Raw genomic sequence first — 25,145 nt, 5'->3', positions numbered from 1 at the left:
GTAGATTGAGTGGATGTCACATTATCACGGAAGTCTGGATGTCGTGAGTCTGGGCGGGAAATCGATTGGATGAGGAGGAATCAAAAGTAAAAGCGCGTCTGCATGTGTTGTTCTGCGTCAACGTGGATCTTAAGTCTGGTGCGTTTATTATCAAACATATAACTACTGTTGTATGTAAGTATCGTCTGGGGATTAAACTGGACTGTATTGAATTAAAAACATTTGGTTCTATCAAATAGTACAAAGTTAGGGTTGAGCTGCCTTAGGCTATCACATCTGTCATCACATTGGTTCCATCCATGGATCCAATGTTTAGTGTGATATAGGTACTTTCTACTTCAGACCTCTTCTCTTCTACATCTCCCCCAGGTATCTCTGTTCATCTGTCCTCTTTCCCCTGTTGATCTAGTTACTGGTATTTTACCACTTGAACCTCATGGCTGCACCTCGGCGGAGTCCTCTCTCCACTCGGCTCGTCTCTACCAATCGTCCTGGTCCATTTTCGTCAGGACCACCCGCTGCATGACAGACGCGCTTTTTTTTACTTTTTTTTCTTTCTGTACGATCGCCCACCCTAACTGCCCCTGAGGCTAGCTTCAAACAAAACCACTGTCTTTCACAGGCGAACCAACGTGCCGGGCCGGTGCTCTCACCTATCAGCATTCAACCTGGGATCCATGATTCCACTGTTTATCAGAAGAGAAAGGACAAAACCAAAATCATGGTACTAAGTCCACCAAAACGGAGGGGAAAAAACAAAAAAAAGGGAAAATTCACAGAACAAGGAATAACGCTTTCTCAACTGTCCCTTGGTTCTGGGACTGCCAGGGCCAACCGTTTCCCGAACCAAGATGCAACTCTTCTCGATTGAAGCTAAGCCCAATATACGGAGCATAGTGCATTGATGCATTGAATTGTCTAGGCATTCACCCCCCCAAGACATATGCAAAAAACCTCCATCTGTTCGATGCAGCCCCCACTCAACTCAACCCCTCGATCGTACTTTTGGAGGAATCAGGAATTCATACCCTCCCCGCTTCCCGGTCTTTGTTAGTGGTAATTTTCGCCCTTCTCGTCCTTCTAAACTCTTCTGGAAAAGATGAAACTGCCCCGGCCGAAACATTCATGCCCTTTCTACTGATTTGGTATTGACTTTACATATATTCTACCTGTACTGTATTACTCTCCAGAAAGCATCGTCCCTGCAGCTTTCCTCCCGAACGCTGGTCTCCTGCGCGATCCCGGCTGCTCAAGTCCGTTTGGCCAGAAAAACTTCCTGGGAAAAAATCAAAAGGGAAAAAAATATTATTTACTAAGGGATGTTGAATGGAGTTTGATTCTACTGCTCCTTTTCCATTTTCTTTGGCTAGGAAGCCTTCAATTGCGAGATCGCTCGTTTTCCTCTGTCATCCCTTTCGTTTCGTCTCCGCGTGGGAGGATATGGGGACATAAGAGACCTCTTCTCATTCTCTGTTGGCGTCTTTTGATTGATTCCTTTTTTCTTCTTCTTCTGGACTCTCTCTCTCTCCATCGCTCTCTGTGTTCAACCTCCCCCTCGGCCATAAATGAGAGATCAATTGGTTTGAATCGCGTATCACGACACTGACGACTCACGTTCGCTCTGGTTCTTTTTCCGGGGACTTAATGTGGGAGGCTTTCTTTGTTTTTTTGCAATCCTTCTTTCACGTTCTATTTCTTTTCTTCTCGGAGGGAAAGGGAAGTCGGCTGTAATCCGCTTCCATGGTCTGGATATGTCGAATTTATCTGATAGGCCATGGACCGAAGAGGACAAGGTATGGCGATCCTGTGGCAACCGAGTGTGAATTTGATGCTGATCAAGACCAGTACACGCTGCTTACCGAGATCCTCAAGAAAGCTGGATTTCCCTCTAGTTATCTAGTCCGCATGATCAAAGACTATGGGATCACTCCCAATTGGGAGCATATTCCTCTCCCACAAGGTACTATCGTCCAATTGCCGGCTAAAGAAGAAAAGAAGAAGAAAAAGAACCAAAGCTTCGCAGATCAATAACAACATGGCGCTAACACATCCGATCAAGGCCGTTCACTCAGCTCGTGCAAAACAGCCTATCACAATATGGTCCAGCAACCTACGCATCCTCCAACACATCCAGTGGCTCCGTCTCCATTTCCGCCGCGATTCGATATGACCGGTCCGCCAGCCCCAATGGACCCCAGCACTCTACGTAAGCGGCCGTTATGCCCGTCCGACAAACCATTACCTCGCGCCATTCAGCCTCGGCCACCCGCAAGCACCGCCTCGTATAGCAGCGAAAGCGGCGCATCAGCTCAGCTCTCCCCGAGACTGGATCCCGGCACCGGCGAACCACCCCGCAAACGAGGACGCCCAAGCAAAGCAGAGACGGAGCGGCGCAAGCTCTTGGCCGAGGCTCGTGGGGAGACTTATCCTGCACCCCGACGGTCAGGGTCTGGCAGACGCAAGATTCCTCCTTCACCGACCAGTCCCGCGCCAGGCCCATCGATGACATCGTTCCCACAGGCGCCTCAAGCCTTCCATGGACCCAGACCAGGTTCAGTGGTCTACGACACGTCATCTATGCGCTCAGCGATTCCGCCCCCAGGTCCTGCTCCCGCTCCAACATCAAATGATGAGCGTCGCGATATGCCACAACGCATGAGCGCCAATTTGCGCGAGTTACCGCGACCAACAGAGATGGGCCATCCCCTCCCTTCGCCACATACGTTGCAATTAGGGCCCCCAGATGCCTTTCCCCGGCTCAGCAACCCAGCAGAACGACCCTACGGCTTTCCGCCTGCAGATCGGTTCTCCCCGCCGGACAGTGGTCGCCGCGACTCGGTTAATAGTCGACCTGACCAGCCACCAGGGCCATACCCAGAACGAATGAGCTCGGCACCAGCCGAGAAACTTCCACGATGACAGTTGATTTCAGATTTCCTTTCTTCTCAGTTGCTGTCGCCATTTTCATTCTTATTTCCGATCTCATTTTCGATTACAATTTCGACTTCGATTTCAGCCTTTGCTTTTTGCGGCCCAAGCGCCATGATTGAATGATCAAGCCAATGATGAACAATAGACAGCGTTTCGTGTTGTGTTTATTGTATGCGGTTTTTTGTCCAAGCTCTTCAAGCGACCTCTTTTACACCTCGACACTCTCACTTCTCCCCGGCTCCACGCATAAACAGCCATCCATTCCATTGCCTGCACGTCTATCTGTCCAAGGTACTCTGTACCTGAGTTAGATGGGCAGGACGGATAATGCGGTTCCTTTCTTCTTTCTTTGTGGCGGTGACCTTCATAAACCCCTTGACATGTTCACGAGTTCCCCATGTTCGATGAAGATAACGGTCTTGATATTCTTGATGTTCGATGATCCCCATGATTGAATGTTCGCACCCCTGCATTGCGCTTCAATCCAAGCAAGCGAGTTCCCCATCTGTTCTCCTTTCACTCCTGCTTCCACTCGTCTCCTAGGCAGATTCACAGTCTATGGTGAAGCCTACTGCAAACCCCACGATGCAAGACAAGTCGTTTACGCCAATTGATGCTCTCAACGCCTGGCATCTTTCTTATTTCGCTTCTACACTTGCTACTTTTGCTTTTTGACTTCCTCTTCATTTCCCAGCCCAGCCAAATTTCTAGCGTGCTATATGCGTTTCATGATGCTCCTGCATGGCCATGGCGGGCTTTTGAGCTTTTGGATTCTCTTCTCGAGGCTGACATGTAATATAATCTACACTTCTGATTTATTTGATGTTCTTGTTCTATTCGATTTTGGGTTTGGGTTTGGCTTTGGCCATATTGATTCTCGTCTAATTGACTCTCTCATGATGTCCCACGTTCCTCACGTTCCTTGCTATGACAATGTGCTATGACAATGTAATATCTGAGTACTCGATCACAAGTACGGAGTAAACTGTTTCGGCCATTACTTATTTGAAAGGAAGTATGTGTATACACAAAGCGGATGAATCTCGATTTCCAAGACCTAAGCCCCGATGCCAAACTAACCAAAACGAGAAAATGATATGCAGATGCGAGTACACCATAAAAATCAGAATGCGTGGGCTAAGAACAAGTACTAGAAAACTAGCTATTCCCTCCAATGACTTATGCACAGATCATATCCTGCAATACGAATAGCACAGAGCCCATCATTCTACATCAGGCTTACGAACCCGATTAAGAAGCCGCGCCAAATGAGCCTTGGAATCCCCGCTCATCTCTGTAGAAGACACGCCCGTCGCCTCGAAAGAAGACTGTTCAGGCTCAGGTATAGATTGAGATGAGACTGACAGACGTTTCGGAGGATGAGGACTGTGTTCCTGGTGAGAACCATAATGATTATCGATGATCGCATCACCAACACCACCACCCTGCACCTCTGACCTCTCAACCTGCTCCTTTTGCTGCATAATCTGTGAACGTAGAGCGCTAACAGCAGAGCCGAAGGACGAGTTTGCTCTCGATGGAGAGGTGAATCGCTGCCCGATCTGCAGATCCAATGCATTCTCCTGGGCCAGTCTCATCACTTCGTCGCTGTTTTTCTCAATGCGGCGAGTCAGGTATACCTTCGGCCCAGTCTCGCGGTCTTTCAGGCTGCGCTTGATACGATCGAGTTCCATTCTGTAGGCCGTCTCGTAGATATTGAAATCTGCAGCGCCGGGTGACTCACTGACGATCTGGACTGGCTCATCGTCTTCCATGGGCTCAGTATCTAGTGTGGTTTCTGGTCCAAACATGGACGTCGGCTCGTCACTGATTTCCAGATTGCCGGATTCGTGGTGCGAAGAGCCGGTGTAGGTGGACGGTCCAATGAAGAGATAAGGGAACTCCTCTTCCAGAGGATCGCGGGCATGGCCTCTAGTCCCCTCCAGGCTGCGCTTGGTAGCAGCAGAACTTGTGCGTGAGAGGGGAACATGAGGCGATCCAGATTGGGAGAGGGGACGAGCTTCGCGGCTATTGTCCAACGAAGACCTACCGCACCGGATGTAGCCGAGATCTTTCCGCTCTTCGAATACACCGCTGGGCATTCTGCTGCCGCTTGGGCTGTGCTCCGGTTGGGATGAAAAGCTGGCGGAGTCGCTTGACCCGTGAATTCCGGGTCTGTTTCGCAATCCGCCGAAAGGACGCCGACCGAAGGCCTTGCGCACGCCTGCACGTAGACCATGGGCGTCGTTTTCCTGAAGATCTATTCCCACTGTTGGGAAGGGCTCATCTGGGTCCATTTCCATTGGTGGCTCGACGAAGTGGCTCTCATCATCCCCGCCAAGAATGCTGCCACCGAGAATGCTTTGCATTGGTGTCTCTGATTTGCTGGAATTTCTCAGTCTCTTGAACTTCTTGGCGGCTCTCATCTGTGGGTTTTATTAGCCAGTATATTGTTACGGTGGGAAAGTCACATACCACAGTCATGAGATGTCCCATGTTTCGCGTGATGGCCGAGTTCATCTCCTCCTCTGTCGGCGGCTCAATTATCTGCGCCGTATTCTCTTCAAATGAAAGCAGAGGATCCGTGCCATTTCTTGTTACCCACGGGTGTTCCTATTTCTGATTAGCATTGGCGGAGAGTGCGACTGTGATGGACTTACTCGCAAGCCAAACATATCAATTCGTTTCTCGGGATCTTTCTCGAGAAGCCGTCCCATCAGATCTTTGAATGCCTCATCGAGCTCATTCTCGCAGACCACTGGATCTTCCCTGATACTATCGTACAACTCAAAGATACTTTGCTTCTCAAAAGGCAGCTTCCCATACCGCAGGCAATATAAAGTCACCCCCATTGACCAAATATCCGTTGCTTTGCCAGATACATCGCCGTGTTTGACAACGCACAGCTCTGGCGGGAGGAAGGCTGGTGAGCCAGCCGATTTAGCAGTGAACATGCTTGAATTCTTCTCGAACATCTCGGAAACTCCAAAGTCCACGACTTTGAGCACATCATCGTTGGTCACTAGACAATTGTCGGGTTTTATGTCTCGATGGACAATCCCTTGTGCATGCAGATACTCGATCCCCAAGATCAGATCGCGGAACCAACATCGACATTGTTCGTCATCATAGGGATCTGCTCTCTCCTCCAGGCCGACTTTCATGACCACGCCTTTTTTGCACATTTCCATGACCATATACAATGAATCCTCTGTCGGATCATCCAAAACTTCGATCAATGACACGAGATTGCTATGGTTCAATTTCTTCATGATGGCAATTTCCTCCTGTATCAGATATAGAGGATTCTGTGCAGCCTCTTTATCGTCACTTGAAGGATGCCGATGTAATGGCGAGTTGAAATCTGTTCCTGGTCGTCTGGGGCCTCGCGGCCGTCGTAACAGATGCGACTGTGCACGTTTCCTTAGCCTTGACTTGGAAAATTCTTTAACCGCCTATATTCGCAGACAATTGGACCGACAGTTAGCGTGTTTATCCCCCATGCTGGCAAGGCTTATATCCCGTAGGCCGTGCTCATACAAATTCATTGCCAAACTGGTCCGCAGCCAGGTGAACAGCTCCGAACGATCCACGTCCAATCTCCTGCTTAATCAAATATTGGTTGATGCGGTGTTCTGCAGTGCCATCGTCTTGACTCGTATAATATTCGGAGCGGGCGTCCAGTGTTTCCTAGTCGGCATCAGTTCTCCGAAGCTGTCACAGCGGCAGTGAGAAACCCACCTTCACCGGACGTCTTGCTCGTGGGTTTCGTCTCCGATGCCTCTGAGGACTATCGTAGGATGCAGCGCTATTTCCAAGTTGTGCATCAGCATACTGTTTCAGACACAGCAAGTATCTCCTCTCATTATGAAACCCACCCATCTCTGCCCGCCTGGGGACGTGCATTATTTATACCCTCCAAAGTCTGAGATCGCTCTGCAGAGGAATCCAAAGGAGTTTCCACATTGTCATCCATTGAGATAGCTGTCCACCGGGTACTGGCAGCGAAGATGTGGGGTAAAAGGAAGTAGGAGTGGGGTTTTTGGTAACGTGAGAAGTAGGTTGTCAGCCTTACGAGGGGGTCAACGGTCAGACGCAAACAAATAGAATTGAAAAGATACCGAGCGTATCAAAAGAAATGGCCAGTCAAATCAAAAAGTCCAACAATCTCTTAGGCAGCTCCGTTCCGATATGCTTTATCGATACGGGAACTAGTTTCACCGCCCGTCTGTCAACTCCCCTGAACATCAACCACGCACATCGGTTCAATCATACTACACAATGGTCGTCTACTCATTCTACATCTTTGATCGCCATGGTATGCTGATCAATTGATACACTCGCAACACTTTCGTATACTAACGCTCTTCTAGCGGAATGCATCTACAAGCGCCGTTGGCTTCCACGCCCGACCTCGACCGTGGGGAAGTCCCGGTCTGACACCGTCTCCGGCGCACCGCCAGCGAATCTCGGCCAGACAGTGCGGTCGACAGACGATGATTCAAAGCTGGTATTTGGCACGGTTTTCTCGCTTCGGAACATGGTGCGCAAGCTAGGGGGCGATGATGACAAGTAAGCCTACCACCCCCGAGGCAAGCCAGACAAGACATGCTCCAAGTCTTCTAGATTTACCCATCAAGCGGATGCTAACCGGAATAGCTTTCTGTCATTCACCACCAGCCAGTACAAGCTTCACTACTACGAGACGCCGACGAATACCAAGTTCGTTATGTTGACGGATCTCAAGAGTCCCAGCATGCGCATCGCCTTGCAGCAGATTTATATCAACCTTTTTGTGGAATACGGTTCGTGTGGCCCATTCATCTCGTTCGATATAGCATGGAGCATGGCTGACCTTGTGTCTAGTGGTCAAAAACCCCCTTTCTCCAGCCGAGCATCCTGGTGGTGTGGGCGTCAACAACGAGTTATTCGAGGAATCATTGGAGCAGTTTGTGGTACGTGCATTTTAGTTCTGGCTTGCTTCCCTAGTTGTTGACTTATATTCTGATATGGTAGCAGACCCGAGTACTTTCATGATGTCAAACTGGGCATGCCTCGCGGCATCGTGAGGTTGTTTCGCGCCAACAAGTCCACGGAATGGAAGAAATTGCTTGTCTCGCTGGGACCAATCGAGGCCAGCATATACTACTCAAATATCTGAAAGGCATGATAGTGGCATAGCTGCAATCGAGTGCACACCGCAACGGTCTGGCCCTTTATCACACGCTGTATTATGGCTACCTGCAGCAACGGCACAGTTGGCAGAGACGAGAGGCTCGAACAGGATACGGTACACAAGCCAAGCACGACGGGGATAACCATACCGCCTTTTCACGTGGCTGCCGCTCAATGAGATGTGGTTCCTCCCCCACGTGCCATTCCCGGCGTCTCTACGTTGTACGCCGAGAGACGACGGCGCAGCGTCTCCCGGGGGCGCGGCCCACGACATCTTGCTTGTTTATTGTATGCTATTATCAAGAACACAGACCGCAGTCGTCTTTTACTGGGTGTTGGATGTCTGTCAATGAAGCCAGTCCGAAGGGAAAGAGTCGGGAGGATGAATACCACTGATAACGCAATATTCTCATCAAATATCTCACTCTGAGTGCGATACCAAGCTCCTGGTCTGGATATGTCTGCCTTATATAGCCCAGGGTACACTTAGTACAAAAATAAGACCTCAGATGTCGCAGCCACCAACGGACGAGACCAGACTAGACCCTAGGCTGGAACGCCTATACTCTTAATTCGAGCTGCTACAGCCAAGCTGCCCGCCAAGGACCCATGAGCCTTCCGCACCGGGCCAGTGTGGCTCGTGTCTCTGCTTCTGTATGGAGGCAATGACCCGACGAGCCGATAGGTGTAGACTCGAGAATGCAGTACTTCAAAGGGAATGAGAAGCCAATGGCTGGGTCGTGCCCGCAATTGATAGCTACGTCAGACGAAGGTGCAATAAAGGCAAAACAAAATGCATCCCCGAGGCAATATTGCCGACCTCGAGAACAAGATACCCACAGACAGCTCTCAGCTCAGATAATCTCCATCCTGCAGGACTTGGCTTAAGCACAGACACACCTCATGCGCTGGTACATGTGGCACACCGAGCTCCAATAAATCCAGATTATGCGACAGCTTATCTTAAGCTCGGACCAAAACATTTGAAAGGAGAGATACGCAGTAGACCAGCGGATGCAAAGTGAAGCCCACCAATCCCACTTCGGGTCTGTGGTATCCCAGCAGTTGCAACCGCAAACTGGCGGTCAAACATGCAGCTGCATCGGAATTTGAGTTGCGGCCGGTGTTGGTTAGTTGGTGGCTCTGAGAGGTGATTTATACCTAGACGGGACCCCGGTAGATGAGCCCGGGGACGCGATAGGTACAATCATATAGCCAATGATCAGATGTCTATATACAATGTACGATGTACCTACTGTTTAAAGTTACCAAATTTCGGGGTCTTGACCACGATGCGAGGATGGACCTCATACATAAAGGAGATGCCTCCTTTCCAGACCCTCGGGTCAGAAAAGAGCGAATAAAGCACTCCTTTGGTACTAAAGCCGCATCGAGCTCTGCGTCGGTAAACAATGGGACATCACGGGATATTGGCAAAAGAGAATGCATGCGTGATTCGATCGCGTCCGTGTAGCGGTCCATTGCAGCAACCGTACTATCAATCTGAGCAGCGCACTATGGGTGCCAACACCACAATCCAATTTGATGTCGCGAAGTCGCTTCTTCATTAGACAAGTTTCTCTCATTCCGTGGATCGGCCGTGATTTTTCCCATTCGGAGCATATGGATCCATAGGGTGAGGATCGTTTCTAGAGGAAACCACATATCCCAATGTTCAGCAACTGGCTCGATACTTTCTGTATTCTCAATTGTCAATGGGAACGAGGCACGATGGTTCAGCTGGTCGTAGACAACACCAAGACAGTGGGAGCCTAGATAGGGAGATGTGTCGTAAATGACCACCACCCGTTCTTTATCCTCGAAATCGTTGTCTTCGAGGGGGAACGACTCGTCGGCGAGTTTCATTCGAAGCCTGCTCACCCAGTAGAAGAATCCCGGCGTCGGATCATAGATTGAATCAGGGAATGAGTTCAATGATGGGTCAAGCCGAGCGCGAATAACTTCAATATTTTCGTTCGGCTGGTTGAAGAACCATGACCCGCTGGCTAGGGCGTCGAGGTTAGGCGTATTTGTTCCGTTGCGGGCCATGTAGGCATATGCGACCAAGTAGTTGTGCAATCTAGCGCAGCGCTGGAAATCGAGTGTATCTTCATCGCGCGCTGGATTCTCATCTGAAACAAGAGCATCTACGATGCCAAGGATATGTTCTGGCGTGGTGTTCATGATGAGGGTTGAGGGTTGAGGCCCTCAGGACTCTCAGGGGGCAGTTGAGCGGCGCGTGCCTCTGAGGCGAGAGTACGTGTGCGGAATGATCATCATCATATGATGGTGTCGAGGAGGCCATTTCTGGTCCCTTTGACGCCAGAACCGGTGGCCACAGCACAAACGCCTTTGTTTAGAAATACTCCGTAGGAGTGTGATTGGAGTGGGGAGTGGGGTGAAGATGATGAAGAGGGGTAGGCGATTAAAGTGAGTTGTATGACTGAATATTACCTATGATATTGATATTGAGATGGGATAAATGTAGAAGTACTCCGTACCGGCGTACATGTTCTTGATGTAGCTGCATACAGCATCGATAGAAAAGGCTTAGCAGGGTTGCAAGACAAGCAAGACAAGGTACACAGTGGCTTTGTACCGGGAAATTAGCTAATTTAGGATGTGGTGGTTCCTCCGTCCTGACTGTGATTGGCGAGGGAAAATCCCTCGTAGGTTCAAGGTTTAGTTAAAGCTTGTGTGTTTTGCTTTACATGTGAAATGTAGTTTGCTTCCTACATACAACATACATGCTACTTCGTACATGCTAAGCTGCTAAAACCTATTGAGTCTGTTTTGCCGAGGTCAGACGGGCTTATTCGGAAACTGACTGTAATCTGGGGTAAGATGAGCATTGAAAGAGAAATATTGTGTCGTGCCATTCTGTACTCCGTATTTCGTATTAGCTCGGAACTAAAGCCCCGGTTGGAAGCGAAGCTCCTGTTAGTCTGAAAATCCTCGATGCTACTCCACTACTCCCGAAAACATCTCCTTTCAATGGAACCGAAGGGGCAAGAGATAATGAATATCCTATACCCTAGTTATGTGGTGAAGCCCGTATGGTTTAGACATAAGGGCTGGCTCCTCCTCTATTGATACTTTTCGTCCTCTTGCGACAACATCAGAACTGCAATCTATAAACGCAGTCATCCGTCAAACCACGCTAAAAAAGAAAGTTACCCTTAGTCGATGGTTGTATTGTACATCGTATACATCCGGCGGGTGACTCCATCTGAGACGGTGAGACCCCACGTTCTCTCAGACTCTCCACGACCCCAATAGAGAGATGTGCATGATTGACAGTCGATTTACGTAGTAAAGATCGACCCGGCAGTGAGTGGCGGCACTGGCGGAGATTAATGTAGAGATCAGGAGCGTTTACAGCATATATGATTCGATACGAGTTGAACAGGTAGGACTAAGGAGCACGAGTATGTATATGGGGAAATATGACTATTGGTCAAAAGGACATTTAGGATTTGTAAAGAGGACAGTGTCCTAGCAAGGAAAGGTTCATTCCCCGGATTATGAATGACAGCTATGGCTTGTGGCTATGTATGATGATCTTCTATCTCATCTCATGCCTTTTCTAACTGCGTATGTTCCACAGTTGATGGATAATGACCGTCCCCCACCTACCTGACTGAGTCATGAGGCATGTCTAATGCCTGTGTATGACTTACATAGTAGAGATCAACAAATGCTTCCATAACGGATGAAGGGATAACAGTGAAAGGTACCCCTCAACTTCAAGCCTCGGCGTATGTGATACCGCCACACGGCGCACCCAGTTGGCTGGTGCGGGGCCTGATCGAATCATGGCCGAGCTTTAATCGTGCAGATTGCACAGCCTCCATGGGATGTGGTGGCGGAACTATCAAAGCCCATTTCCCCCTCAGTGATTTGATTTTCTCTATAAATACTATCTAACTATATGTAGCAACATGAGTTCATATTGCATGTTGTATATGAAGACGTCACATCGCTAACGTCATGGTAAACCCCGAATTAAGCTGGTGGAATTGCTTAATCATTACGGCACTGGGAGAGGACCCAGTTCCAGGCTTTCCGAAGGAGAAGAAAAAAAAAGGGAAAAAGATAAAAACGTGTGATTACCCGATTGCTTTCAATGTTTCATTACCAGATTTTAAATCTCTCACCATAGAACCTCGGACCAAATCCTTTTTGTTCTCTAGCTGCGCCACTTCTGCTTAAGAATGTGTGCGAGCTAAAACCACTAGTTAGTTAGGGCCTAGGCTATTTTCTCTCCATTAATAATACTTCATAAGCACTCCGTATACAATAGAAGCATCGAGTGTGTCCTACATCCATATAGTAGTACAAACCTACACTTTAACGGTCTCACAGCCCCGGAATCACCGTATGCAGTATGTAGCCCTATAGGTCAGGACCAAAATCACGTAGAATCGCTGCAGTGTATGAACATTAATAATCTTTAAAAGGTAACCCGTACCGTTACAATTCCCACATTTTTGCTTTCCAGTACCTTGAAATGGAGTATTTCTTTGATTTCCCCCTTTTTCCTTGGATTAAGCTGGGTAATATTACCACATCTGCTCTGTAATCCCCGTACACAGAAGATTTCCCCCCGCCCCGGGCGGTATTTCAGGTTTGAGCATCGCCAAATTAATCCCACTTACTTCCCACCTGATTTCTCTTCCTTCTAATATTCTTTGCTCTCCTCCCTTTAACGCTTGTCTATATACCCCAGGGTCCTCTTTTGCTACAGGACTTCATCTTTGGTGTGCGGAATTTTCATATATTCGCTTCGTCTTTGTGCCGAAGTCGCTGTCGTCACCTTTCGTTCTAGTTGCCTCAGGCCGATAATTGCAGGCCACCAACATTTTGTTTTTTCTTTCCTCTTTGCCCGTCTTACCTCGTTCTTCGTTCACATCTCTGATCCATACTATTCATAATAATTTGCCTTGCGACAGCTTCCTTTGAGCTATAGACGCTGTCGCTAAACACTGGGGACGGAGACTTTGCGTTCCACCCCTCATTCTTCCAATCTTCACTTGTCGATCCACCGCACATGACTCCACCTTCCCATTCACCTGTGCCATCCGCAGTCTCGTCCGCCGCAACTTCACAACACTCATATGACCCTCCGGATGGAGATGCTTCGGTAACCCGCGCCTTAGGGGGCATGAATCTGGCCGCCCAGGCAAACGGGGACCACCTACCTCCTCCGGCGCTTTCTCCTGCCGCAAAACCCAACAAAGCTACAATGGCTTCTCGACTCACACGCATGTTCTCCAGTGCCGGAAAATCCACACCGAGAGAAAACGCCGACGTTCCCCGTGATTTCTCAGATAGTAGCTTGGAAAGCATCCAGCCTATGAACGGAAAAAACTCAAAACCTTCTTCTCGACCCGCCTCCAGACCACCTTCTAGACCTCCTTCACGGGGAGCCAGCTCCCGAACACCGTCAAGAAACCCTTCGTTAAAAAATGAACCTGTGGAAAAGCCAGATAAGAAGAAGATGGAGGACAAAAAGGGCAAAGACGGAGCCGCTCTGGCTCACAAGCGATTTGAGGTGTTATCAGAAGAGCTTGGCAATCACTCACATCATCTGCGAAGCGCAAGGCGGCAAGAAAAGCTCACCGATCTGCTGCGTGATATGATAGGTGGCCGGAAAAAGGACGACCAGGCAGATGAGCAGCAGCTATCGTTGATGTCGACCTGGATTGATCAGTTCAAGACGGAGCGTGATAAGCTGGCTGCTGATAAGAAGGGTGGTCCTAATGCTACTGCTTCGTTGGTGGACAAGTACGGCAAGTGCCAGGAGATTGTGGGCCGTGGTGCGTTCGGTATCGTTCGAATCTCGCACAAGGTCGATCCTCAAGACTCCAAGTGTGAACAACTGTATGCCGTCAAGGAGTTCCGCCGTCGACCCCAAGAAACGACCAAGAAGTATCAGAAGCGGTTGACTTCAGAATTTTGCATTTCCTCGTCGCTCCGCCACCCGAACGTTATCCACACACTCGACCTACTGCAAGATGCCAAGGGAGATTACTGCGAAGTCATGGAATATTGTGCAGGTGGAGATCTCTATACCTTGGTCCTGGCTGCCGGGAAGCTGGAAGTCGCAGAAGCCGACTGCTTCTTTAAGCAGTTGATGCGGGGTGTCGAGTACATGCACGAGATGGGTGTCGCTCACCGCGATCTCAAGCCCGAGAACTTGCTTTTGACCACCCACGGTGCATTAAAGATCACCGATTTTGGAAACGGCGAATGCTTCCGCATGGCCTGGGAGAAGGAAGCCCATATGACCGCCGGTCTCTGCGGATCAGCTCCTTACATCGCCCCGGAGGAGTATGTTGAGAGGGAATTCGACCCCCGGGCTGTTGATCTCTGGGCGACCGGAGTAATCTACATGGCCATGCGCACCGGACGGCATCTCTGGCGGGTGGCACGCAAGGACGAAGATGAGTTCTACCAGCGGTACCTCGACGGTCGCAAACATGAGGATGGATATGCTCCCATCGAGACGTTACATCGGGTAAGAACTGCTAATGCCCCTGCTGCGGTTGCAGACCAAAGACTCATCAAATCTCAGGCTCGTTGCCGGAACGTGATCTACTCCATCCTCGATCCGAATCCCTCTCGCCGCATCAATGCTTCCCAGGTCCTCAAATCCGAATGGGTGCGCCAAATCAAGCTTTGTAAGGCCGGCGAAGAAGGGTTCTGATTGTTTCAACACAAAATTATATGGTGTCGAGATCATACGCTCGCTCCATAGGGTTTGATGGCATCGGAACTATCTCCCATCTAACATTTGCATCATAGGGTGGTTATCTTATCATCGACCCATTCGAGGCCAGGCTCGCTATTATATGTGCTTCGAATGCTCCTGAACGGGAGGCTCTATTTGAGGGTTTTGTTTTTTTCTTATTGGTTTTGTTTCTTGATGCTCGTTGGGCTCCGGCGCATTTACTGTATCCTCCAGCCTCTTCAGCCTCTGCATTTCTCTAGCTTGTGCTTTTTTTGGATTCCCATGTCTTCAACGTCAATGCAACGAAGAATCATGACCTTTTTCTTATGACCGGTTTTTCCCAAGGTTTTCTCGGAGTTTATATCGCCCGGTCTTTTTTTTTCGCGTTCTGGGGTTATGGCCGATACCTCCATACTGGCGTTGGTGGGCATCTATTTCTGAACATTCTCCTCTTGTACCACTATGACCAGCCCAGCTTTAGCGGGTGGATATGGGCATCCTCGCTTGAGCCATGTGCACTGGATTCTGGGGTCCTCTATCAGACGTCATTGTAGGCAGACTGCTGTCAATAGGAACAGGAGCACGACCAGGACCAGGACCAGGAACCAGAACTCAAATGGGATGTCCCACATGGGAGGTTGTTTGGACTTGTTTTCTATTTTGCATTCTTATTCTCGTTTCGACGTCGAAGTCTGCATATTACAGATGCTTCCTGTACATACGGTTTAGGCATTCTGAATTATGTTCCATGTGACTCGCGAGTCGCCTGTGCTTTCACGTCGCAGCCCGACAAATTACTCATTACAGCATACCGGGATATTCCTTCTCTCATTTCGCATGCATCCCGACTCATCCTCTAGCTTAATAGTTCACGGGCCCCGAGGTATGACATCAACCCGAAGATCAGCGCCCTCAAAACCCAAGATCTACAAGTGTGAGATCGTGGGGCAGGTCGCAGAACCTCGATTAGGATATCTCCCGACACATCCGAATCAGTGATATCATTTGATCAGGCTAATACTTCTGATCACAGATCGTCCTCCATCTAAGAAGAAAATACAAAAGCACCACTGATGCAATCAGGTGTGTCATGCCAAGCTAGCAAATCTCAATAATCCCTATATGCACTCTTGGAATCTCCAAATGTTGTACAAGCTATGTCAGGATACAACCGGTAAAAACATATGCCTAGATCGAGCAGATTCTGGAAGTAGAGAATTACCCAACAGCTCTTGGCGGGATACAACTCATCTGCCAAGGTCTGCACATAGCTCAGCTCTTTAGGCATCTGCGTTACAGGCTGGGCAAAGTGGATAAGGAAAATACTTCAAGATGCACATGCCATGCAAGAGAGCGGATGCAAGACCATCCTCCATTATGTTACTGTGAAGGGGGAGTTATGTTGAAAGAATTCTATGCTGATGCCGATGATTATCTCTGAGTTGATTGCTCGCTCAAGGTAGTAACGACTTGGACGCAGTGCCTCTGCTTCCAAGCTATGTGAGGATTGTCTTGAATATGTCTGTACTATCACATGGATACACGCAGTATAGGTAGTCTAGTGTACCTGGTAATACCGTGTATTGCAAAGAGAAAGACCCATACAGCTTATCAGAACCTGAATAATGCAACGGTGAAAACTCCAGCCCTACCAAATGGATAAATGGATGACGTCGCCGCATCCGGAACCGCGTGACATAAGCACATCACTCAGCCACACCAAGCCACGTCCATAAGGCAGACTTCAGGTGGTGACGCTTGGCATCGGACTTTGTACTTGGGACCTCCACGACACTCCTGCAGCTAATCTGGGAGCCTCTATCTATTCCTACAGTGCTCATATCTGGTCTTCCTTCGTGAACGCACTCACGTACCGCTTGTACAACCTGCAACCCTCAGCCGATCACCATCTCCGGATCCTCCCAACCACACCGCCACCATGTCTTGGGCAGGTACGCCTCTTCCCACCAACCCTCGGACTCATGATCCGGTGTTTGTGTGGACGTATCTAACTGGAAGGATGAATAGGGTTTAAGAAGAATGTCAACCGTGCGACGACGCAGGTGATGATGAAGACGGGTAAGTGTGTCGAATCCTACCCCGCAATGGATCGAGAGGGCGATCGGATTAGATCCCGGATCAACCATGCGCTCTGCGCTACATCTTCGTTACGATGTATGGATATGGAACAACTGCTGACTCGGTGATTGGTTAGGACATGTCGAGAGGACAAATGATCGCGACTATGAGATCGAGGAACGGTATGGTTGTTGTGTGCTAAACGGATATACCGGGGCTGAGGTTAACGGAGCTGAAACAGGCGGTATCGGACCATGGAGACTGCAGCGAACCGGTTGCAGAAGGAGGCAAAGGGATATCTGGATTCACTTCGAGGTGGGTGACTTGTTGCCTTGTGGATCGTCGGTGTTGACAGTTCGGCTGATTATTCCCAGCCATGACGGCCTCACAAATGCGCATTGCGGAGACAATCGATGCCTTCTATGGCGACGCGGGAACAAGAGATGGCGTGAGCCGGAGTTACAAGCAGGCGGTCGAGGATCTTGATGCCGAGACAATTAAGGCTTTGGACGGGCCATACCGGTAGGAAAACCTTACTTTGTTGGCAAGTACACGCAGAGTATCGCTGACAAAAGCCACAGTACCACTGTCCTCGATCCCATCACTCGATTCTGCGCCTACTTCCCGGACGTGAACGAATGCATCAAAAAACGCAACCACAAACTGCTAGACTACGACGCCATGCGCGCCAAGGTCAAGAAGCTAGCTGAGAAGCCCGACAAGGACGTTACCAAGCTGCCACGCACAGAGCGGGAAGCCGAGATGGCCAAACAGGCTTACGAGCAGCTGAACGAGCAGCTCTTCACCGAACTACCCCAGCTTATCGACCTGCGCGTGCCGTATCTGGACCCCAGTTTCGAAGCCCTTGTCAAAATCCAGCTGCGCTTCTGCGCAGAGGCGTACTCGCGCATGGCGCAGGTACAGCAGTACCTTGACGCGGAGACTCGTGACCAATATGCCAAGGGTGATCTGGATAACCGGGTTGAGGAGGTGTTGCAAGAGATTCGGGATTTGAGCATAGCTGGAACCGTTTGAGCTGCTCTTCTCCTGACTTTTCTATTAGCATAATGTGGACTGTTCCTTTGCTGCGCGGAAACACGAGAAGCAGGCGCCTCCTCGCTTTGGTTCTTTTTCTGCTCTCGTTGATAAACTGCGGCAGTCCTTTTCTTTTCGCAGGCGTTTTTCGTGTATATGGTTAATACATCCACAAGCCGAGTTTACATTTATCTTCATCAACTCCATGCCCTCACAAGAAGCAGTCATCCCGTCTATAACTGCGTCACATCCTCGGGTGATCGACGCCTGTACTCGAACAGCTTCTATAATACACATGTAATCTATAGTATACAAGCCCCAAAGACCGAAATCAAACCTTCCCAGCAGGTCTGTACAGCTCATCTCTAATGACATCCACAACCGACCCCGCCATGGCACGATAGCTCTCTATCTCCGCCTCCGTAGCATTCTTCAGCACATAATCCGAAACAGCATTCTTCTCCCTCGACGTAGGCCTTCCAATCCCAATCCCGACACGCAGTATCGACAGATCCCCCAAGACCCCTGGACCCGCGTCCCTCCCCGCATTCCCGGTATTCGCATTGAACCGCGGAGGATACAACTTCTTCCCCCGCAGCGTCTCACAAATACTAATCAACCCACGATGCCCGCGCAAACTCGCCTTCTCCGGCCCACCCGCCTTAACACGTAGCGTGCCCCGCTGATTCTCCAGTTCATCGTGTAGAATAATGAGAGTCGTGGGCAGTCCTTTTGAGAGCTGTGCAAAATCCCCATCCTGTTCCGGATTCTTTTGCGCAGAAAGAGCCGCAATCCGCTCAAGACGGGAGTGACGCTCTTTCGCGAAGTCTTCTAGTCTGCGCACGAGTTTCGGTCCGGACTCGTTCATCCAGGTTGTGCTGTGCCAGGTTTCGTGGTAGAGGCCTGTGTTTGGAAGGTGTTTTTGGAGGAGGGGGATTACGGCGTCGAGGAGGAGGTGGCCTGCGCTGTGGCGGGTTTTGTGGTAGGGGGATTTGTTGCCTATTGATGCTATGAAGAGGAGGCGCCGGGGGAGGGGGTCCATTTTGGAATGGAGGAGGGAAAGAGGAGAGGAGAGGGTGGTTGGTTGATGTATTTTATGTAGACAGTACTGTCGCAAATTCGAGGTTGCGGGTTTGGCTCAGGTACGGAGATCGAGATCGAAGATCGTCTCGTGACTTAGTTTGTCGGAGATAGTCGCTTATCTCCGGATATATTTCCATCTCTGATGGAGAGATTGAGAGTATCGACTTACAAGGAGCTAGACCGCTAATTATATACAGAAACCATTGTGCTACCGTCTGTGCTATATATTGTTATTCGAGCACCTAGTATTCTACTCCTTCCCAACCCCGCGAAATTCCTTGCAAGTCATTGCCAAAGCTGCCCAATAGGGAAGTCCTATTCGCCTCGAGTCTTGAGTAGGGGGAGTTTGTAGTTGCTGAGGGTGAAGGATGCTGGGATGAAGTCACCTTGTGCATTGCTACCTGATGTGTCTTCATGCTTCACTTTGCGTAGCATGTTCGCCCAAGTTGTCTATGATGTACTTTTGAAGCCATTCGTGTATGGTCTATGTGATGACGGAGGCTAGGAAAATGTATTCAATTCCCTTTACAAAAAACAACAAGACTAAGAGAAAAGAAAAGAGAAGAAGAGAGGAGAAAAAGGAGTAAAGAACAACACAGCCGAATTCCTCCTATCACGCGGCAAGTCCTTCCCTCATAGTTCTACTGTGTAGTTCCATGTGCTCTCGTCACATCACCCCCCTCCCAGACACGTCCGTCCCGCTGAACTGGTTTATTATCGTCGACACGATCCTCTGGATACACATCGTCCAGCGCGCACTGAATCCAACGCGTAAGTCTTACCGGGAGTCTGGGCCCCCTGGCTTCTCTGGGTACCTCTGGGGACCGTCGCGGAAGTTGGCCGCCGCGTACCACCTTCTATCTCCATCGTCCTAAATAAAGTTCGTAGCCTTCCATTCCACACGGTACTGCAGTGTCGGAAGTCGCAAACCGGCATTCAAGATGCACTTGACTTCCCATTTGCGACATTCGAGACTACAATACCAGGTGGAATGGAGGGGCTACGAACTTGCGAGGATGGAGTAGAAGGTGGTACGTACCCGGCGGCCAACTTCCGCAACGCTCCACAGAAGATCCAAGAATTCCACTGGAGGTACCCAGAGAAGCCAGGGCCTCCGGCAAGACTTAGGCATTGGATTCAGTGCGCGCTGGACGACAAATACCCAGAGAACCATGACGAGGATAATAAACCAGTTCAACGGGACTGAACGTGCCTGGGAGGGGGGATGTCCGATGTGACGAGAGCAGGAGGAAGTTAGGAACTTATGTAGTTTACCTCAGTATCTCAGCCGTCCCCCTTTCAAAAGGCGGTGGACATGGCTATCCACCGCCTGCTACTTCCAGCGCTGCTGACTCAGGCCTTTTAGGGGGACTGCCGCAAGCAATCCGATTAGGTTTAGCGCGCCAAAAATCCGGCAGAATTTTTGGATCATGTGATGATGATTATAGTCTGAGACACTGAGGTAATAACTATGTAGTAGGATTATCATAATGGTAGGATTATCATAGTGAGTCATAGACTTATCACGTGATAACGAGAGGACTTTCGGAATTCGGAGAAGTCAAGCTGTTTACCTTGGGAACCAACCTCTACATTAACATTGGTTCAAAGCAATCACCTTCCGATATAAGATGGGTCTTGTTGTAATGTGATGGCGAAGGCTATGAAAGTGTATTCGATTCCTTTTGGTGTCTTGCACTTGTCTCTTCTGTGGGTCGTTTCATAGTCTGAATCGGAATGGGTCTCGTCATCTGACAAGCAATCTCTTCCTGCTGCCCTGCGTACCTTTATGTTCTTCATCCCGTCCAGTTTCTGGCCCACACGAGTTGGAGGTTCTTACAATCGATGGTGGTGCCTCTGTCTGCGCACCAGAGTCTTCCAAGTATCATGTCATGCCGACCCGTGTCGGCAATCAACATGGGAAGGTCGAGCTGTCTTCTGTTGGCCACAATCAGCGGTGCTCGAACACTGTGAGTGATGGGGTTCGCAGGTATCCCCTCAAAAGCACACAAGGGTTGAGGTCGTCGGAGTCGCTTTGTACGGAGTCCATGAGGTGTCACTTTGAGGACTACCCTAATCCACACAAAATCTTAGTCCTCCATCGGGCTTCTTAGCCATTAGAATAGGCGACGCGAAAGGAGCTGAACTTGAAACGATGAATCCTTTCTTCACGTTCTCGTAAATGTAGACTTCGCAGCTTCCAGCTGCTCTAACGACATCTGTCTACAGCCGACGGATCGAATTATGAATCTGTTCATTGAAGAGAAACGACAAGCTTTTGGATATAACTCCCCTAAACCCATGCAAATAAAAACCGGAGATAACACAAAGAGACATTTACAGCTGGAATAGAGTTCTCGTCTTCTCCAATCCACCCTTCCATTCCCACTCCTGTCCACTGGCACGCTGGATACCCTTATCAACACGACGCAGCTTCAATGTGAAGCGAGGTCCCAACTCCTGAAGACCGGTGCGGATACCCTCAGCACCCACCATTTCTTTGCCGTCAGCACCGACGACAGCCTTCTCGGTCTCGCGCTTCTCGCGGAAGACGTAGCGGTGGCGACGGACGAAGATGTAATCACGCTGATTGTGCAGAGTGACGACCTGTCGGCCCTCAAAGTCCGGCTGAGGTGGGAAGAGTGTGCGGAACAAATGCGCAGTCAAAAGACCGAGCGGAGTGCGGAAGTTGTTAAGGATCAGCTCGGGCCAGTGTTCGGTGGCTCGGCCGTGGCCTGGAAGACGCTTTCCTTCGACCCAGTTGCTGATGGTGAAGTGGAAGGTCGGGCCGACTGGCAAGTGCACTATTGTCAGGCCAGAAGGCTTCTTCTGGTCTTCATTCAACACGACGACCGTCGTGAAGTTGCGGTTTGCGGCGAACTTGGAAATCTCACGGATTGAGAATTTGTGCGAGTATCTGTGTGCATTACGTCGGATATACACGCTGTTCGGGAACACGTCGGTAAGGATCTCAGCTTCGTTGTGGAGGGTAGAGTTGAGGCCGGTGGTGATAAGGATTTTCGGGGTGGGTGGAGGCCCTTCGGTGAAGAGTGTAGGGAATTTGGCAGCTAATGCTTCAGGAGCAAGGCTCAGGTTTGTGCTGCGTGTTGACTGGGTAGGACTTGTGGCACGCTCTGTCGCAGTTGGCAAGGATTTCTTCCGGCCGCGGCTGTCATCTTTCTTTTCCTCCTTGTCTTCATCTTCGTCCTCACTGACGTCTGACTCGAGCATACTGTCGACGGACTCATTATCTGACTCTGGGGCATCACTGTCATCCTCGCCCTCTTCCAACGGTCGGTTGAGCTCGTCTTCCTCTTCTTTCTTGGCACGCTTGATGCGCTCAACGTCAACGCTCAATCCCAGCCCAGTCTCTTCGGCGTCGTTATCGGGGTTGTTCCAGGTACGTTTGCGCTCGAGGGTCAGAGGAATATTGCGGCTAAGTCGTTCTTCTCGTAATTTGGGGTTCTTGGCTTCTTCTTTCTTGAAAGCATAGCGCTCCTCTCGGCGCGCAGCATCTTTGGCTCTCTTGCGCTTGACGTGGTTCATCTTCCGGCGCAGTTTGTTGCCGGTCTTCATGTCATCCATGACGCCTGGAGGCGGTCCTGATCGGCCTTTGACACCCATTTTTGTAAGCTGGAAGGGTACAACGCTGCTGTTGAAGGTCAATAGAAAATGTAAAGATCGCCGAGAAATAAATTATCTCGGACAATCATTTCCCCGGAGCGACAATCTGCGATTCGACCTTGTGATTCGGAGGCCTCCTTTTTAAGAAGGGGAATAAATAAAAAATTGGAAATATACCGACCCAATTGTACTCTCTCTTTCGTTCTATACCCCCTTGTCCTTTATTCTCTCCGTGGTGTCTGAGGGGCTGCGTGGTGGATGACTCAATTGCCGCGCCTGCGATTCCCCCCCCCCGCTCTTTTCTTTCCCCTCCGTCTTTCTTTCGGACTCAGTTTAGGACCTACACCCCTCCCCCGAAGCCCTCGAAACGAACCGCCAAGATGGCCACCGTCAACACAAAGACCGGCCAGTCCGTCGACCGGGCGGTACTGGACTCCATGCTCCGCCGTCGCATGTTCTACACCCCCTCCTTCGAAATTTATGGTGGCGTGTCTGGCCTGTACGATTATGGCCCACCAGGAACCGCTCTGATCGCCAACATGACCGATCTGTGGCGCAAGCACTTCGTGCTGGAGGAGGACATGCTCGAGGTCGACACTACCATGTTGACTCCCCACGAGATTCTCAAGACCAGTGGGCACGTGGACAAGTTCGCCGATTGGATGTGCAAGGACCCCAAGACTGGCGAGATCTTCCGTGCTGACCACTTGGTCGAAGAGGTGCTCGAGGCCCGTCTCAAGGGAGACAAGGAAGCACGAGGCCAGAAGGTTGCGGTGGATGAGGAGAAAGAGGCCAAGAAGAAGAGAAAGGCCAAGGGCACCGAGGCCAAGAAGCTGGACGATGCTCTGGTCAAGGAGTACGAGGAGACCCTTGCGCAGATTGACAACTACGGCGGTCCGGAGTTGGAGGCGCTCATCAAGAAGCACGACATCCGCAACCCCGTCACCGGCGGCGAGGTGCTGCCTCCTGTTTCCTTCAACCTCATGTTCCAGACCTCTATCGGCCCTAGCGCCAACATGCCCGGCTACCTGCGCCCCGAGACTGCTCAGGGTCAGTTCCTGAACTTCGCCAAGCTCCTAGAGTTCAACCAGCAGTCGATGCCCTTCGCCTCTGCCTCCATTGGCAAGTCGTTCCGTAACGAGATCTCTCCGCGTGCGGGTCTCCTGCGTGTGCGTGAGTTTCTCATGGCTGAGATCGAGCACTACGTCGATCCCGAGGGTGGCAAGAAGCACGCTCGCTTCCATGAAGTCAAGGATGTTGAGATGACCTTGCTCGACCGTAACGTGCAGCTGTCCGGCAGCACTAAGCTGACCACCATGACTATCGGCAAGGCCGTTGAGACTGGACTGGTTGACAACGAGACCCTGGGTTACTTCTTGGCCCGTATTCAGTCATTCTTGTTGAAGCTTGGTGTTGACCCCACCAAGCTGCGCTTCCGCCAGCACATGGCCAACGAGATGGCTCACTACGCCACCGACTGCTGGGATGCCGAGTTGCAGACCAGCTACGGCTGGATCGAGTGTGTTGGCTGTGCTGACCGCTCTGCTTATGATTTGACTGTCCACAAGGATAAGACCGGTGCCCCTCTTGTTGTGCGCCAGGCCCGTGCTGAGCCTCTGCGCGTTGAGGAGTACCAGATTGACCTCGAGAAGAAGAAGTTCGGCCCTCGATTCAAGAAGGACGCCAAGACCGTTGAGGCAGCTATCGAAGCTCTGTCTCAGGAGCTCCGCGAGAAGCTATCTCTGGATCTTGAGAAGGATGGTAAGATCGAGGTCGCTGTTGAGGGTGTTGGGTCCGGCAAGGTTGAGCTGGAGAAGGACCTCATCAAGATCGAGAAGCGTACTCGTGTCGAGAACGTCCGCGAGTACACTCCTAACGTCATTGAACCGTCCTTCGGTATCGGACGTATTTTGTACAGCATGATCGAGCACTCCTACTGGTCCCGCGCCGGTGACGAGACACGTGGTGTAAGTTTTCCTTTGATATCTGGACTTGAACGTTTGTACTGACTGACTCAGGTCCTTTCTTTCCCTCCTGCCGTGGCCCCTACTAAGGTCCTGCTGGTTCCCCTCTCCACCCACGCCTCCTTCAAGCCCTTGACCCAGCGCCTCACCTCGAAGCTGCGCAAGGCCGGTATCTCCAACCGTGTCGATGACTCGTCCGCCAGTATCGGCAAGCGTTACTCCCGCAACGACGAGTTGGGTACTCCCTTCGGCATCACTGTGGACTTCCAATCCGTTCAGGACAACACCTTCACTCTGCGCGACCGTGATACCACCAAGCAGGTCCGTGCCAGTGAGGACGAGATCTTGCAGGCTGTCAAGTCGCTCGTTGACGGCGACGAGACCTGGGAGGATATCCGTAAGCGTTTGCCTGAGTTCACTTCTCAGGAGATTGAGGAAAATGCTTAGATTGCATGATAAAAATACTATTTATTACTTCTTTTTTTCTCTATCTTATTCCAAGATCTTCCCAATATTAGTCC

General features: G+C 50.3%; 9 protein-coding genes across 9 annotated transcripts; 5 read left to right on the top strand and 4 right to left on the bottom strand.

Annotated features, from left to right (window-relative positions):
* Positions 1–1,751: 1,751 nt before the first annotated feature.
* N7515_002973 (putative AT DNA binding protein) lies at positions 1,752–2,919 on the top strand (the record flags this gene model as incomplete). Its single annotated transcript, XM_056663717.1, has 3 exons — positions 1,752–1,793; positions 1,846–1,960; positions 2,060–2,919. The coding sequence occupies 3 exons, from the start codon at positions 1,752–1,754 to the stop codon at positions 2,917–2,919; spliced, it is 1,017 nt and encodes a 338-aa protein (XP_056525830.1).
* A 1,235-nt stretch (positions 2,920–4,154) lies between these two features.
* N7515_002972 (serine/threonine-protein kinase) lies at positions 4,155–6,907 on the bottom strand (the record flags this gene model as incomplete). Its single annotated transcript, XM_056663716.1, has 6 exons — positions 4,155–5,357; positions 5,407–5,544; positions 5,592–6,386; positions 6,472–6,621; positions 6,673–6,739; positions 6,810–6,907. The coding sequence occupies 6 exons, from the start codon at positions 6,905–6,907 to the stop codon at positions 4,155–4,157; spliced, it is 2,451 nt and encodes an 816-aa protein (XP_056525829.1).
* Positions 6,908–7,212: 305 nt separating this feature from the next.
* On the top strand, positions 7,213–7,901 carry N7515_002971 (TRAPP subunit BET5; the record flags this gene model as incomplete). Its single annotated transcript, XM_056663715.1, has 4 exons — positions 7,213–7,249; positions 7,305–7,503; positions 7,591–7,736; positions 7,798–7,901. The coding sequence occupies 4 exons, from the start codon at positions 7,213–7,215 to the stop codon at positions 7,899–7,901; spliced, it is 486 nt and encodes a 161-aa protein (XP_056525828.1).
* A 1,720-nt stretch (positions 7,902–9,621) lies between these two features.
* Positions 9,622–10,290, bottom strand: N7515_002970 (uncharacterized protein; the record flags this gene model as incomplete). The annotated part of the gene is made up of 1 exon (XM_056663714.1): positions 9,622–10,290. One exon carries the CDS (start codon positions 10,288–10,290, stop codon positions 9,622–9,624), a length of 669 nt encoding a protein of 222 aa, XP_056525827.1.
* Positions 10,291–13,156: 2,866 nt separating this feature from the next.
* N7515_002969 (serine/threonine protein kinase SAT4) lies at positions 13,157–14,815 on the top strand (the record flags this gene model as incomplete). Its single annotated transcript, XM_056663713.1, has 1 exon — positions 13,157–14,815. One exon carries the CDS (start codon positions 13,157–13,159, stop codon positions 14,813–14,815), a length of 1,659 nt encoding a protein of 552 aa, XP_056525826.1.
* A 1,963-nt stretch (positions 14,816–16,778) lies between these two features.
* On the top strand, positions 16,779–17,953 carry N7515_002968 (amphiphysin-like protein RVS161; the record flags this gene model as incomplete). Its single annotated transcript, XM_056663712.1, has 6 exons — positions 16,779–16,791; positions 16,868–16,918; positions 17,055–17,100; positions 17,160–17,233; positions 17,293–17,440; positions 17,500–17,953. 6 exons carry the CDS (start codon positions 16,779–16,781, stop codon positions 17,951–17,953), a joined length of 786 nt encoding a protein of 261 aa, XP_056525825.1.
* A 331-nt stretch (positions 17,954–18,284) lies between these two features.
* N7515_002967 (Peptidyl-tRNA hydrolase) lies at positions 18,285–18,995 on the bottom strand (the record flags this gene model as incomplete). Its single annotated transcript, XM_056663711.1, has 1 exon — positions 18,285–18,995. One exon carries the CDS (start codon positions 18,993–18,995, stop codon positions 18,285–18,287), a length of 711 nt encoding a protein of 236 aa, XP_056525824.1.
* A 2,378-nt stretch (positions 18,996–21,373) lies between these two features.
* Positions 21,374–22,660, bottom strand: N7515_002966 (rRNA-binding ribosome biosynthesis protein RPF1; the record flags this gene model as incomplete). The annotated part of the gene is made up of 1 exon (XM_056663710.1): positions 21,374–22,660. The coding sequence occupies one exon, from the start codon at positions 22,658–22,660 to the stop codon at positions 21,374–21,376; it is 1,287 nt and encodes a 428-aa protein (XP_056525823.1).
* Positions 22,661–23,040: 380 nt separating this feature from the next.
* On the top strand, positions 23,041–25,071 carry N7515_002965 (glycine--tRNA ligase; the record flags this gene model as incomplete). Its single annotated transcript, XM_056663709.1, has 2 exons — positions 23,041–24,627; positions 24,679–25,071. The coding sequence occupies 2 exons, from the start codon at positions 23,041–23,043 to the stop codon at positions 25,069–25,071; spliced, it is 1,980 nt and encodes a 659-aa protein (XP_056525822.1).
* Positions 25,072–25,145: the final 74 nt, after the last annotated feature.

Source organism: Penicillium bovifimosum (genome assembly GCF_028826915.1).
Source record: "Penicillium bovifimosum strain IBT 22155 chromosome Unknown utg000002l_segment0_segment0, whole genome shotgun sequence".
NCBI lineage: Eukaryota > Fungi > Ascomycota > Eurotiomycetes > Eurotiales > Aspergillaceae > Penicillium > Penicillium bovifimosum.
The sequence above is the reverse complement of the archived record's forward strand: the minus strand, read 5'-3'. Positions and strand labels throughout refer to the sequence as shown.